This window comes from Babylonia areolata, chromosome 8, assembly GCF_041734735.1.
Source record: "Babylonia areolata isolate BAREFJ2019XMU chromosome 8, ASM4173473v1, whole genome shotgun sequence".
NCBI classification, from domain to species: Eukaryota; Metazoa; Mollusca; class Gastropoda; order Neogastropoda; family Buccinidae; genus Babylonia; species Babylonia areolata.
Genome location: NC_134883.1, coordinates 38396160 through 38412538, shown reverse-complemented (window position 1 = coordinate 38412538; position 16379 = coordinate 38396160). Strand labels below are relative to the sequence as shown.

General features: G+C 50.8%; 1 protein-coding gene across 2 annotated transcripts in view; it reads left to right on the top strand.

Moving 5' to 3' along the window:
* The window catches only part of LOC143284778 (uncharacterized), a 259607-nt gene that overhangs the window by 21640 nt on the left and 221588 nt on the right, over positions 1-16379 (top strand). The window contains exon 1 of one of the 2 annotated variants that reach the window (XM_076591774.1): positions 16238-16362. The exons of the other annotated variant lie outside the window; for it this stretch is intronic. Within the exon in view, the coding sequence (XP_076447889.1) occupies positions 16296-16362 (67 nt within the window). The 5' untranslated portion in view covers positions 16238-16295. Of the gene's footprint in view, positions 1-16237; positions 16363-16379 lie in introns of those variants that run through there. 2 annotated transcript variants of the gene reach the window in all.

Below are 16379 nucleotides of genomic sequence, written 5' to 3'. Positions count from 1 at the left end.
AGCAGTTGAGGATTGGAGTGAGGAATGCCCGAACGAGGCTGCATCAGCAGATGAGGTTTGGTTTCCAGTTCCAGGGGTGGAACATGTGTCAGGGACTGAAGGACCGGAAACCAGGGCTGGGCTGGCCATTTTGGCGCAATGAGGATCAGCTGCGGGCGTTCCAACCTGGCTTTCCGTATCACCTTGGACAGGATTGGAAAGGGAGGAAACGCGTAGGCAATCAGACTGCTCCAGTCTAGAGAGAGAGCATCCACTGCCCATGCTTCTGGGTCGGCGACCAGAGAGACGTAAGTGGGAAGTCTCTTGTTGAACCTTGTCGCAAACAGGTCCACCATCGGCCGGAACCACTGTTCCCACACCCCTTGCAGGGTGTCCTTGTCCAGGGTCCACTCTGTGTGTATGACACTCTTGGACCTGCTGAGAGCATCTGCCAAGATGTTGTCTTTCCCTGCTATGTGTCTCGCCGAAAGTGCAATGCCCTTGCTGTGGTACCAACGGAGGAGAGCCTCGGTCCGCAGAGAGAGGTCTGCCGAGTGCACTCCCCCCCCTTTGTTCACGTAACATGTGACTGTTGTATTGTCCGTGAACAAGCGGATGGTCTTGCTGGTGGCCTCCCCCATGAAGTGCAGGAGAGCCCTGCGAACTGCCTCCAGTTCCAGAACATTGATGTGGCATAGGCGCTCCTCCGGGGAGTCCCTGCTGCATAGAGTGAGTCCAGCCCAGGGAGGAGGCGTCTGTGAATAGTGCCACCTGAAGAGTAGGTGGGGCTATGGGCACCCCCTGTGTCAGAAGAGGGGTGGTTAACCACTCTGATGTCACCTCGAGGAACCACTCGCCCAGACATATCCGGGTATCCCATGGCTGCGTGCTCTGGGACCACCGTAGCCTGAGTGCCCTCTGAAGAGGGCGCTTGAGAACCCTGCCCAGAGGGATGAGAGGTGCCATGGACTCCATCATGCCCAGGAGGGAAGAAAGTGTCCGCGCCGTTGCTTGGGAGGAATGGCGCAAGTGGTTGAGGAGGCCTGCCAGACGGTCCCACCGATCTGGCGTCGGAGAGACTATCATAGACCGCGTATCGAATCTCATCCCTAAGAAGTCGAAGGACTGACTCGGGGACAGATCGCATTTCTCCTGGTTCGTGATGAAGCCCAGTTGGGAGCACAGGTCTAGAAGTCTGGCTGTATGACTCTGGCACAGGGCCTGTGACTGGGCCAGAATAAGCCAGTCGTCCAGGTACACACAGAGCCGAATGGACTCTGACCGGACGATGGACACCAATTCCCGCACCACCTTGGTAAACAGGAAAGGGGCAAGGGACAGACCAAATGGGAGGACCGAGAACTGGAACACCTTGTCCCTCCACACGAACCTCAGGTACCGACGGGATGCCGGGTGGATGAGGATATGAAAATAAGCATCTTTCAGATCGATGGACGTAGCCCAATCGCCCCGTTGCATGGTCTCCCGAATCTGTGCCTGTGGGTCCATCTTGAATTTCATCTTGGGGAGGAATCTGTTCAAGGGGGGACAAGTCCAGGACTGGTCTCCACCCTCCTGAGACCTTTGGAATCTCGAACAACCGGCCGTAAAAACCGGGGCCCGGGTCCGAGAGTTGAGATATCGCCCCTATGAGGAGTAGGTGCGATATCTCTTTCTCTAAGACGCTCTCCTGCTCCATCGAGCTGGGCACATAAGGAGGAGGAGTGGATCTTACAGGGGGGCGGTCCCCCACCCAAGGGAGCATGTACCCCGACTCTAGCACCGATACAATCCAGTCGTTGAGTCCCAGAGCACGCCACTGATGAGCATGCCGGGACAAGTTTCCTACTTGGAGGGGCTGAACGACTGGCGGTGCTGAATCGGGGCCCAGTCATTGGGGGTGCTGCCTTCTGGCCTTGGGCATGGCCGGTCGGCTTGGACGGACATGAGGTGGTTTGTTCCTCTGCCACTGATTCTGCACACGCCGCTTTGACTTAGGAGGCGTGGTATATGGAGGGGCCCTGGTGGCGGGTCTCTTCAATGGCATAGAACCCTGGCGCCCCTGGGAGGAGTGGGCTAAATATGAAGCCACCTCCCTGTTTGTCTTTGCCCTGTGGCTGACAAAATGCGGCGCATACTGGCCGAAGAGGGAGTGCTGCTGTGCTGGGATGGACCGCAGGGCAGCCCTCTCCTCTACTGGAATGTTAGAGAGGTGGAGAACGGCATCACGCCGCGCCAGCACAGTATTGAAGTGAAGGCTGGTAGTTGTGTCTGCAGCTGCCGTGAGACCGGACGCTACCCGACTGCCAAAAGTGTTTAACCTCGGGTCTGAGAAGAGGCCAGGCGGGACAGAGGAAGGAGACTCCGTGTCCTGATGAACTGGACGTTGTTCCCACAGCTCATTGGCTCTGTGGAGGAATGCGTCAAAGAAGGCATAAGCCATGGAAACCTCGAGGAGGCAGTGGCGGGCCAGTTTGTACCACTCTGCTAATGTCTTAAAGGAAAGAGTAGCTGAGGTGGGGAAGGTGGTGCGCTGTGAGACCAACATCCTGTCCTGCGCGGAGGGCTCTGCTTCCCTGTAGGCAGGGTGGTCCTGTGTGTACCAGGACCACACTCCTTCCTTGGAGGGATCTTTAAGGAACTTGCCTGGGAAAAAAGCGCCCGGGGCAGAGAGGGACTCCCTGCCTGGAGGAGGGATGGAAGCAGCACCCCTGACGGTGCGGGCTGGCTTATTAAGCCATTCCTGCGCCATTTCTGGCACTCTGAGTCGCCTTGTGGTTCTGGAGTTAGAGTCACATGGCCGAAGGAGGGTTAAGGGTGACAAAGTTGCCTGAGGGACTGATTCGGCATGCGTGACCCTATTGGGGAGGGTCAGTTCGAGCTCGGCAAAGTCCGAGTTTGGTTCAGGCTGGTCCCTAGGGAGGCATGGGCTCAATCTGTCGCCCTGGGATGGGGGTGAAGAGTGCTCATCCGCTTGTTCGTCTTCATCCGAAGACAGGGGCTCCCCCTCTTGTTCACAGTCCATCCCCTGCTGGGTGCCATCCCAAGTGGATGTACCCACGGGGGCGTCCTGTGGGCTGTGGTCAGCCCAGCGGGATGAGCTGGGGTGATCCCGAGCAGGGACCCTGGCCTCCGCTGTTATGTCCTTGACCCTGAAGAGGGTGGGGAGCGTGTGGACCGTAGGTCCAACCATGCTTGGGATGGTGGGTGCCACACCTTCTCAGAGAGGGCGTCCCTGGACGCCAGAGGGATCCACGAGTGCTGTGAGGGGACAAACACCCACTCATCTCCCTTTAGGACCAAGGGCTGGGTAGGTGGGAACGGCAGGCTCCCACGGGCTGAGCGGGGCCCCTCAGCCGCCGTCGGTCCTGAAAAGGAAGCCGTAGTGACCGTGGAGGTCACCTGCATGTTGACAGAGGACCAATTTGAGGCTGTAGTGGCAATATTGGTCGAGGAGCTCGACCTGCCCGACGAGAAGTCAATCCCTCTTGTCGGGGCTGTGTGTATCACTCTGTGATCTGTGCTGGGTTGGGTCCGGTGGGGAGCGGACAAGGGGTTGGTCCCTGGTCCTCCCGGTAACCCAGCATGCACCATAGGTGCACCCCAGTACGGGTAGAATGGGGGATACCACCCGTGGGCACCAGCCATCCCGTGACCCCAACCCCAAGGGTCACTGGCGCCTTGACCTCGCTGAAGGGAAAAACCTGGCCAAGTCGGAGGGAGGTCAGGTCCGACTTGGGTGTCAGACACGCCGAAAGGCCGGCGGTCTGACTGCCCGGAACCGCCTGACACGCGCGGGACTCCCCAAGCAGGGGAGACCGGCCGGATAGCGGGAAGACCTGCAGAGCAGGTTGCCACGCGCCCCGAATCCCCTCCCGTGGGGAGACTGGGGTGGCTTGGCCCGGGGTGGGCAAAGTGGAGGTCCCCCCCCAGAACCAAATGTTTTTCTCCACCAGAAGGAGGTGGGGGAGGGGGGTCGACCGAGAAGGGAGGAGGGGGAACAGCACTGGGGCCCCTGAGGGCCGTCTCCGTGTGGGGACCCGGGTAACGGCGGGGGGCGGCCTCCCCTTGGGACTCGGTTCGCACCCAGCCGCGAGTCCCCACCACCAAGAGAGGACGTGCTACTCCCCCCTCTACCTGCCTCACACTGGGACACCTCGGGAGGCGACGCTCGTATCCCTTTCCCCCCGGTCCCCTTCATGACCGTTTTACTGGACTGAGCGTCCCCTCCGCGATCAGCGTCTGCAGACGCATCGCCGCGGTCCCTATCAGGAGAAATCATGAGCTCCGGGCCTGGGAGAGTCTCTTGCCAAGTATCCCTCCCAGCATCATGATCCCTGCCTTCATAGGATGGCATACGAGGCATGGTACCGCGCGTAGGCACCCAGCGAAAATTCGATCCCCAACAGAGAAAGGAAAGACAGGATCGACTCAGAGGTAGAAAAATACGAACGAACCGAGGGGGCCGAGTCGAAACGAGTACACAGAATGTAAGAAAAATATACAGACAAGCCGCATACAACAAAATAAGGCCAAATGAACACGCTTAATAGCCAAAAAAGGCGTTAGACGAGACAGAGCGAAAACCTGAAAAGATGGCGTGGAGAGCCTTGGCCAAAGGAATGATTCAGTGCTTATAGCTGTTAGAGGCGTTTGATTGGCTAAGAGCGGGCCAGACAAAGAGGGGCGTCTTTTCACTGTTAGCCGCGCGAAATTTGGCCAAGCAGAGCAAACCAATAGGCCTAGTTTGCATCAGTTTGACATGGTACAGTATATGACACCAAATTATCTTTTATTTAATTTTAATCCACTTTCCCGTATCTCCCTTTTTCTCCATTTTGGATATGTTGTTGCTGCTGATTTTTAGAGTGGACTGAAGCAAAAACACGGACTGTTGCAATTTTTTCCTTAGAAAATCATTCCAGAACCGGACTAAAGTCCATTTTCCCATGCATCTTGTTTCCAGATATTTTAAGACGGGCGGGGACGGTTTATACGTCAGAAAAACAAACAAAACAGAACAACAACGAAACAAAAAACGAAAAAAAGGCCTCAGCAGCATGCATAATATATAGAAGCAGCAGCCGGGAAGAGTCTTCACTGACAGGATTAAATACACCGACATTGCAGAGCAGCAACAAAACTAACCACCACCTTCCGTACAGCCGCTTTGTGTATATACACGCGTGGGGGTTGTGGGAGGGAAAAACCGGAGGAGGTGATGAAAGAATCGGGAAGGCAGAAGTGAAGGCACACCTCATACAACTAGGTACACCCACCTCGTACCCCAGCATCCCCGGCTCCACACAGTATCAGTATCAGTAGCTCAAGGAGGCGTCACTGCGTTCGGACAAATCCATATACGCTACACCACATCTGCCAAGCAGATGCCTGACCAGCAGCGTAACCCAACGCGCTTAGTCAGGCTTTGAGAAAAAAAAAACTATATATATATATATATATATATATATAAGCGTACATACATAAATAAATAAATAATAATTATGATGAAAAAAAAAGTAGTAATGAAGATATTGATAAAATAATAATAATAATAAATAAATAATTAAATAAATAAGACAACAATGATGATAAATAAGCAAATAAATATAAAACATGAAGACACACATCCACACATACACCCACACATGCATAACAGATATGTCCCAAAAACGCAGTTTCATAGATATGAAAGCACAGTCAAATACATATAAACGTACATGAGCTCCAACACACACACACACACACACACACACACACCACAAATTTCCCTGCACCTCCTCTACCCCCTCCTCCACACACTCAGAGTTTCTAGTCTATGTATCGCAGCTTCCACGGCACACACACACACACACACACACACACACACACACACACACACACACACACACACACACTCACACACACAGATGAACACTTACTTGTACAAGCACACACACACACACGTCCATATCTCCCACCCCCAACCCCACACACATATATACAAAGATATATATATAATATATACGTTCCAATATCCTGATGCTCCCACAGTGTAGGCATGCATACACTCACATACCTCATCCTCTATCTCACCTCCTCCCTGCACCCCCACCTCCCCCTCACACACACACACACACACACAACACAACACACACACACACACACACACACACACACACACACACACACACACATGTACAGAACTCTCCTGACACTTGTGTACACTTACACTCTCACGCATGCACAAACGCACTCAAAAACATAGACCCACACATACACACAAACACACACATACACACACGCACAGAGGCTGCCACTGATTGGCCGCAAGAGGGATGGGAAAAGATCTCTGATGCCAAGAATGTGGCGTCTAGTGTGTTGCTCAGTCTACTGTATTTGGAAAAGCCCACAGAGACTCTGTTCCGTTTTGAAGAAATTTGCGCAATGTTGGTTTGGAAATGATGCCGATATTTGTTTGATTTGCAAAGCATCGTGCTCTACCTTTCATGTTAGATTTACGGCCGCTCCCGCTCTCTGCTTTTATTTCTTTGAGGCTCCACACAAACACAAAAAAATATACAGAATACGTACACACATGCGCAATCGTTCAGTTGAGCTCGCTTATTATATTCTTTGTATGTCTGTCTGTCTCTCTCTCTCCCCGTCTCTCTCTCTCTCCGCGTGCAATTTAGTCACTCTCTCTCTCTCTCTCTCTCTCTCCCCTTCTCTCTCTCTCCGCTGTGTAATTTAGTGACTCTCTCTCTCTCTCTCTCTCTCTCTCTCTCTCTCTCTTCCCTTCTCTCTCTCTCTCCGCTGTGTAATTTAGTGAATCTCTCTCTCTCTCTCTCTCTCTCTCTCTCTCTCTCTCTCTCACCACACCGACACACACACACACACACACACACACAAACACCGGTGACACACGCACTGACGCACCGTGGCCGGCGCACGTCAGTCAGTGCGCGCGCAACGCACACACACGCGCACAGTGCGCACGCACACACACCGTCCACACACACACACACACACACACACACACACACACACGACTGATAACTGGCACACGACCATCGTGCCTCAATAACATGAATTTCAACAATCAGATCAAAACAGACAAGAAATCGAAATGCAACGCACGCAGTGCGCTCGGCATGTGGGGTGAGGGAGTGAGGCTGGGGTGGAGGGCGTGGGGGGATGGGGTGGCAGGGGGTGGGGGGCTTAGATCACTGCACTGAATATCAGAGAACATGAACAGCGTAGATGCAAAATGTACGTTCAACTTCCTGCATTCCACACACACACACACACACACACACACACACACACACACACACACATAACATGAATGTATGAGTGTTCACATGATTTGTGTATCGTATTTCGGTTTGCTTGTTTGTTCGTCTTCTTCTCATACATTTTGTCGCAAGCATACACAACATATACACACACACATAATCGAACATAGCACATGTACAGGAGTAGGCCTATATACACTTATGAGTGGACAAGCCACAAGCAAAGCCACTGCTGAGAGAAGAGATAGTTTTGAGGCCAGGGTGAAAAGAGGCAACAGGGAGTCAGACTGCTGGACGTATTGGCCGGGAGAGTGTTCCACAACTTCGGGGTTTGAACAGCAGATCATCAGGTTCAGTGTCCGAAAGTCATACAGTCCAGGAAATTTAGGCCAATTATATAAGACAACCCGGCAAAAATTTAAATAGTTTAAGTTAAAACGTATGACGTCATATATAATTGTTTCTTTAAAGATTGAATATTGAGGATAAATGTACTCACTTCCATTGCTTGTACAGCTGAAGCAGTAATGTCAATTTGAATGTGAATGATATCATAAACTTTGTCCCTACCTTCCAAATTTCGGACGTATGTTATCATAGCGGAAAATGCTTAAAAATGAACGCAATAAATTTCTTTGTTACTGGGCATGGATTTTGGCGGATTTTTCACAGGATCAAGTTTGGGTCCTGTTCTGTTTGTGTGCAAAGTATAAAAACTATTCTAATCTTTTCCACCCAGTCTCTAATTACACTGTACTAGTTCTCCAGTGATGTGAGGTGTCCTGATGAAGTGGACTGAGCATCAGAAGAAGAGCGGAAGTGGTGAGACAGTATAGATAGGGAATTCAGTCAGTGACGTTTTGCCAACGCTTTGTTCTTCAAAACTGGCCTCTTTGTCATCGTGTCAGCAGGGTCATTTCTTTCACACTCATGTTCGTTCGTCAGTCTGCACACTAAGGATTGTTTCGCCAACATGCACACATTTCCTGACAGACGTGGGTGTTTGTTGTTGTTTTTTCATTGCTAAAACACAATCATGCCATGCGTTTTGCACGGACACAAACCACTTAAACGGGCATTAGCATTAGTGTCAAGAAAATTGAAATTTAAACTGAATTTGCATTCAGTCTTGTGAGCTGTGAAGCTGTCAGTGATCATTGGTGTGAGTCAGTGTACAAGAACCAGGACAAAATGGGATTTTTCAAAACCATATGTGGAGATCTGCAATAGTACTGCAGAACAGGTCATCGGACACAGGATCAATATATTGGACATGTGCAACAAATAGTTGTAGAGCTATGTGTTCATCACGGGGCACAGAAAGGCTTCAATAACTGAATATTGCCTTTATTCGAGTGTTCACATTGTTGTTGTCCTTTTTCTTCAGTCTGAACATGAAATTCATCAACCCACACCCACACCTGCACACACACACGTACAGGGGCAGGCGACACGAGCTGACAGTGTGTGGGCGTGCCGGAGAGAAGGGACACGATTCCCGTCACACTGCTCACCTCCACCCCCTCCACCCCCTCCACCCCGGCCCGCTGCCCTCTCAGCACCCATAACAAACAGCTGAAAACGACGTCACCCGTCACAGGGATAGTCCCCCTTTACAGGTCTCTCTCTGCAGTGAAGACGGGTTACTAGAGAGTGGAGAGGGTTGTATGTCTCCAGCACTGAGCTGAATTGAGCTGGATGGTCTCAAGAGGACAGACAGTTTGACAGTTTCGGAAAAAGAAACAGAGCGAGCAAGGAGGAGTTGCGTGGAGATTTTCAAACGCTCCACAACAACTGAAAGTGGGAGTGATGTTCCTCAGGCCGTTCCCCCCTTCAGTCTTTTTCTGCCGTCCATAGTCCTGCAGGGAATGACGGAGATGAATTCTGACAGATGGCTGGGGTCGGTATTGTTGCAGGGAATGACGGAGACGAATTCTGACAGATTTGCTTGGGTCAGTATTGCTGGAGGCGTTGGGGCAGAAACGGTCAGGCTTCGGACATACCACTGATCAGAGTGAGAGGCCATGTTTCTGTATGGTGGTGTGTCATCGTCATCGTCATTCTACTCACCCCAGCTGTGTACCTGACCCGGTGGGAAAGCTTAAAACGTTGGAAGGAGGGGACTGGCATGGGCGTCCTCAGTAACCCTTGACACAGTGATGTGACTTCACTGCCCCCATGGCCCTAAGTGAAAGGCTATAGGACCAATCGCCTTTTACTTTCCTTTAAGTATTGTGTGATTGTTTCAAAATATTGTGTCACTGAACTTAATGCTTTTAGTTTCATTTTCATTGTTTGTTTCAGCTGGTTGGATGTCCGGTTGGATTTTTAATCAACGAACAACAATGGGCACGTCATACCCCCCCCCCCCCCCCCCGCCACCCCCCAGCACCTCTCTCTCGCTCGCTTTCCGCTCAGATTAACATTATGAACATTACACATATATGACCAACAGGGTATAATCGCACTTTAGCATCCTAAATTCATCTCCAGGAATTTAGGATGCGAAACTGCGACAGACACCAACATTGCGCACGTCATTATACAAACCATACAGATACATTATAGTACAAACGTACACACGCATGCACACACATTGTAATTGAAACATAAATTGTGTTTGAAACACATATACACACACACACACGCACACACACACTCACACGCGCGCGCGCGCGCGCGCACGCACGCACGCACGCAGACCTAGAGTGTCAAGACCGAGGTGTAATCAACAGTGCGGAAGTCGGACGCCTACACACACACACACACACACACACACACACACAGAGTGTCAAGACGGAGTAATCAACAGTGCGGAAATCGGACGCCTACACACACACACACACACACACACACACACACACACACACAGTGTCAAGACGGAGTAATCAACAGTGCGGAAATCGGACGCCTGCAGTGAGTGCCTGATGGAAGTGTTCCTCAGTGTATAAAATTGTCTACAAGTCGGAAAGTGTTCAGAACCACGTGAGACTCGTTCCCCACACCTCAGATATTGCTGGTCTGTTTTGTCTTCTTTAGTTAGAATGATTGCTGAAATTCTAAATGAAAAAACACACAACAACACAACAAAACTCTTCAACACACACCCACACACACAACCCCCCTCCCCACACACGCACACACACACACACACACACACAAACACACGAACACACACACACACGAACACACACACACACACACACACACACGGACACCCATACACCGATACACACACGCGCGCGAATACACACACACATATACAGACATTCGTATCTCATGCTCAATAATCTTTCCTTCTTTTCAGTGTACTTGACATAGAAGAAGAAAATGAAAGAGTGAATTCGAAAAGATTTGTTTCACTGAGCTGTTCTAAATATCTCCTCCCCTCCCCCTCTTCCCCCCCCCCCCCCCCCCCCCCCCGGTTTTTTCTTTGTTTTTGTTTCTTTCTTGTCTTTTCTTTTGTTTTCTTTTTTTTTATATCGTAAATTATTGAATTCTTACAGCACTTCGGACAGGCAGACTCTATGAACAAAAGAACTTCTTCTTCTTCTTCTCGTTTTTCCACATTCGTTAGCAACAACTCCAACCTTCACTGGTCATATTGCACGATTGGGGTTTTACCTGGTCGACCGTTTTTACTCCCGCCACTGAAGCAGCCATACTCCGTGTCCGGGGGGGTGCATACTGTGCCGGCTTGGATCCACCCCTACCACCCCCCACCGAACACTGACATGCCTCACGGGGATGTGTGTTGGATTCTCTGCATGTGCCGCTGTGCACACACGGAGGGGAGGGGTCGCCTGCTTTGTGTATGATGTGTTGTTCCTGACGGCATGCACAGTTTTTGAAACAACTTTTTGTGTCAGCGTCACCAGCTTCCTGTCTGATGGGTGTGAGCGTTAATCTGGGGGAGCAGTAGAAGTACACTGAGTAGTAGTAGTAGTAGTAGTAGTAGTAGTAGTAAGACACTGACAGGTCTGGTCCCTATATCTTCACCCGTTACCCATCGGCCGGGTGTTGCTTCAGCTGCCACACAGCCGGGAATGGAACCCAGCAGACCCCTCTGTTCAACCAACCACGTTCTAACTGACTGGCCCTTTGCACTGCTCCGGGTCCGTGTTGTGCAGTGCAGCACCAAGCAATCTCTGCAGGACTTCACGCTTCCCCCCCCCCACCCCCTCCCCACCCCTCTCCCGGTGGCACGTGCACCACGTGCTCCCCTCTCCCTCCCGACCCCATCTCTCCCTTCCCCTACCCCTTGTTTCCTCCGACCTCCCTCCCCACCCTTACCCCCACCCCCAAATACACACAGGGGCCCACAACAGCTGATGAGGTAGCCGCGGTGGTGGGGAGGAAGGTGGAGATGGTGTGTATGTGCGTGCGTGTGCGCACGCGTGCATGTGTGTGTGTGAGAGAGAGAGGGAGAATAGTGGGTGAAAGGGTGTGGGATTGGGGGTGGGTGGGGTGGAGATGGTGCCGGGGTGTAATGATGGGTAGTGGCTGAGTGACTGTTCTTGGTGCAGACAAGGCTGCCTCCAGCCCCGTCCACTGTGGACCACACCACGCGCTCGGGTGTTCGATGCATTGTGGTGGTGGGGGTGACTGTGTAGAGTCGTTAGGTGTGTGGGTGGGTGTGGCGTGTGTGTGTGTTCAGCCGGCATGTCCCCTCCCCAGCCCTTCACACCGGGTGGTGGTGGCAGAGATAGTGGTGGTGTTGCCAAGTGATTTCCTGAAGTGTGAACTAGCATCAAGACCCGGGTGGGTGAGGAGAGAAAAGGTAGGACTCGACACGAGACACGAAATAACGGCTTTCAAAGACATCCATGTCGGCGTTGCTGGCATGCTTCGCTTCCTCCCGTCCACCCACGAGTGATGGTAGAAGTCGTCACATCATTGTTGTGTTGGGGTGTGTGGACGCTGCAGTTACAGTTTCACTTTACTTGACGAATGGACCAGACACGGCTCAAACAGTTGGTTGAAGAGTCAGTCGTGGAATAAGCAAAGAGAAGAATGTGGCTGGTATGTGTGAAGGCGACGCTTCATTGAGATTAAATCAAACCTGTTACCACTAATCAACACCAGTCGTGGTTGTTGAATAAGTTTTAACTCAGTGTCGCTTCACGCGCGCGTGTGTTATGTACGTGTGTGTGTGTGTGTGTGTGTGTGTGTGTGTGTGTGTGTGAGTGTGTCTGTGTCTGTGTGTGTGTCTGTGTGTCTGTGTGTGTCTGTGTGTGTTCTGCCACTGAAATCATTATTCAAACTCAGCTTCCACCTCTCTCTCTACCCCCACCCCTTCTTCATCATCTAACCTCCACCTCCTCCCTCCGCCTCCTTCACCATTGTCAGCGAAGTCCAACAGCACAGACTGTGATTGGTAACCTTTAGTGTTGAAGACGGTGAGTCATGCTGCTGGTTGTTTGTGTCCAATTAGGAAGGCTGCAGGCCCGGGATGCTGATTGAAATGACGGCAGTAAAGCTCCGTGTCCAGGATGTATTACCAGCCAGGTTGGCGCTGTCGTTTTTTACTCCATTAATCTCAGTATTCACGATGCCGTTTTCCGACTGATGGCGACGTTTTGTCTGCACTGACAATAACTTGGTTTTGTTTTCTTCTTCTTTCTTAGAAAGCTGGGTGACTGAGGGGAGAGTGGAGGAGGAAGGGGGAGGGAAGTAACGACGGTGAAACACATGGGAACACAGCACACAGAGTCTGAGGGACACACAGACAAGCCAGGCTGAAGAGGACGACGATGAAGAAGAATGTTGATGATGAGATGATGCAGAATGAGAGAGACAGAAACAGACAGAAGAGGAAGAAGAAGAAGATGATGATGGTGATGATGATAGCTTGCATACTTATGACGATGATGATGATGACGAGAGAGAGTGAGAGAGAGGGGGGGGGGGCGGGGTTGAAGAATACCGGTGGTGATGACAGAGATGGAGACACATAGATCTGCATGTGGAGGTGGGGGTGTAGTGGCACACGGACAGTGAGAAATAGAAAGATTCAGACATACAGGTACAGACAGACACACAGACTGTGAAAAATAGAAAGATACAGACATACAGGTACAGACAGACACATGGACAGTGAGAAATAGAAAGATACAGACATACAGGTACAGACAGACACACGGACAGTGAGAAATAGAAAGATACAGACATACAGGTACAGACAGACACACGGACAGTGAGAAATAGAAAGATACAGACATACAGGTACAGACAGACACACGGACAGTGAGAAATAGAAAGATACAGACATACAGGTACATACAGACACACGGACAGTGAGAAATAGAAAGATACAGACATACAGGTACAGACAGACACACGGACAGTGAGAAATAGAAAGATACAGACATACAGGTACAGACAGACACAGGCAGTGAAAGAAAGAGAGCGAGGCAAAACACACACACACACACACACACACACACACACACACACACACACACACATTGTGACAAAGAAAGACAAAAAAACCCAACAACAACAAAAGCCAGTGTTGCTGCATGTAGCTAACAGCCAGCCCTGTGTCAGCGGGTACAGGGGGTACAGGGGGTACAGCGGGTACAGGGGGTACAGCGGGTACAGCGGGTACAGGGGGTACAGGGGGTACAGCGGGTACAGGGGGTACAGCGGGTACAGCGGGTACAGGGGGTACAGCGGGTACAGGGGGTACAGCGGGTACAGGGTGTACAGGGGGTACAGCGGGTACAGGGGGCACAGGGTGTACAGGGGGTACAGCGGGTACAGGGTGTACAGGGGGTACAGCGGGTACAGGGGGCACAGCGGGTACAGGGGGTACAGCGGGTACAGGGGGTACAGCGGGTACAGGGGGTACAGGGGGTACAGCGGGTACAGGGGGCACAGCGGGTACAGGGGGTCATTCAGCCTGGATGGGGACACAGCAGATGGGGGATAGGTCGAGGAAAAGACGTAAACATAATTCTCCAACTGCTTCATGGCAGTTAAGCTGGATGTTTTTGGTGTGCGTTGATTCTGAGCATGAAGATAGATAACAAACTGAAACACTTCCTTGTCCATGTGGTCTCTGTTTCTATATCTGTGGAGGTTTCCTTTGAGAACAATTAGAGATCTTTTTTTATCGTTGTAAAAAACAAACGGAAGGAACAAAGAACACGTGTGTCATGTTCGACAGCGATTATTTCTCTTCATCAGGGCTTCGCAGTCAGTCTGGACTCTGGTCTTGTTTCATCTGACGGCGCATAACACAGCTGTGTGAATCAATGGTCAGTGAAGTGTCCAGTTCTCGGAGAGGGGGAGTGGTCAGTGACGACACACACAGCAGTCACAGACGGGAGGGTCTGCTGCTGTCATCACGTGCCTGGTCACTGACAGGTTCAGTTGTCAGTCCATTTTGCTGACAACGAAGGGTGTGTGCAGCGAATTGCTCAGTTGAGGCATCAAACTGAAAAATTCTGTGTTTCAAAGTTCCAACCGTGTTTAGAGTTAGACAGATGGTGTTTCTTTGCCTCCTTTGATTTGACGTGTTCAGCATTGACAAGTTATTGACAAGCAGCGTGTTGAGGTCTGCTCTTCAGAACTTCCTGGTAAGGGGAAGTACAACAGAGGGAGTTGGTCATCGCTGGTTTGTCAACGGGTAGGTGGTGGCAGAAAACATCCATCGGAAAGGTGCAGTGTCTGTTGAATCACGCGAAGAAAGGTGCAGCGTCTGTTGAATCACGCGAAGAAAGGTACAGTGTCTGTTGAATCAAGCGAAGAAAGGTGCAGTGTCTGTTGAATCAAGCGAAGAAAGGTGCAGTGTCTGTCGAATCACGCGAAGAAAGGTGCAGTGTCTGTCGAATCACGCGAAGAAAGGTGCAGTGTCTGTTGAATCACGCGAAGAAAGGTACAGTGTCTGTTGAACCACGTAAAGAAAGAAAGGTACAGTGTCTGTTGAATCACACGAAGAAAGTGAACGCAGAATTGCAGAGAGAAAAAAATGCAGAATACAATTTCTGAAATATGATGCACCGAAGTTGATGAATCAATTACTTCAGATTGTTGAGACAAATAAAACAACAACTGAAGATAAGCTTGATGTTACTTCCAATTGCTGACGGGTAGATCCCCCCAGTACCCGTGCATTAGGTCAGGTCACCGGGTGGACACCGCATGGACAGAAGGAATGGGACACTGTATGGATCACGTGGAGCGTGTCGTCAAGGTACAAGGTACAAGGTGCAAGCCCCAACATGCTGCAAGGTCTGAGGTCACAGCACACGACACTGAGCATCGACCAGGAGGCTTTGACGATCAGATGTGAGGCTGACGTAACAGTTCACGTAACGCCGCGAGGTTGTATAATTGCTAATTGTGATTTCAGCTCAATCTTGTAGTTACCATGGACAACAGTTAAATTCGGTTCATTTGATAACAGAATAGCTACAAATAGCACAGAATTATGGAGCAGCTGTGCAGCTTTGTTAACTGACTTAACTGTGTTGCTGTCGCTGGAAAATCCATACTTGAAGTGAACAAAGCAGCAAGTGTTAAATCAGTAACAGCTGGCTGACATATATGAAGTAGAAAGACAGACAGAATGAAAGAACAGAAAGAATGAGGGCTTGACTTTAATTTACGTTCCGTGTTGTTTAAAACCGTGTCCACTGCGATGACCAGGCCAGGTACTGATGAACAGGAGCTGTGTAACTTACAACGTGTGGTCATGCAGTGACAGCAGCTGAGAACAACACCGGAACGTCTTCAGTCCTGTGTTGGACCATTACAGATCGAGAACAGATGGCTCAGTGCTTGGGTTCATCATGAATGAAGCCAACAACAGGTGACAGTATGACGTCACGAACAGCGTGGAGCTCTGATGGAAACGTGAAGAGAGGAGTGGCACCAGCTGACAATGTGATGCATCTCACTCCACTGGTTCAGTGTTCGTAACGACCGGTCAGTGGGTGAGCGCAGATGGGAGTTGGACAACAGCTGGAATCAGTGATGTAACGCTTGTCAGTCAAGCAGTTGACCTGGCAGAGAAAACACAAAAACAGAAACATGGGGCAGGAATTCTCAGTGGCAGATCTCCAAGACATGTTGCCACATCGCCCAGTGGGCCTGAGATGTGAGTATGTGTTTGGG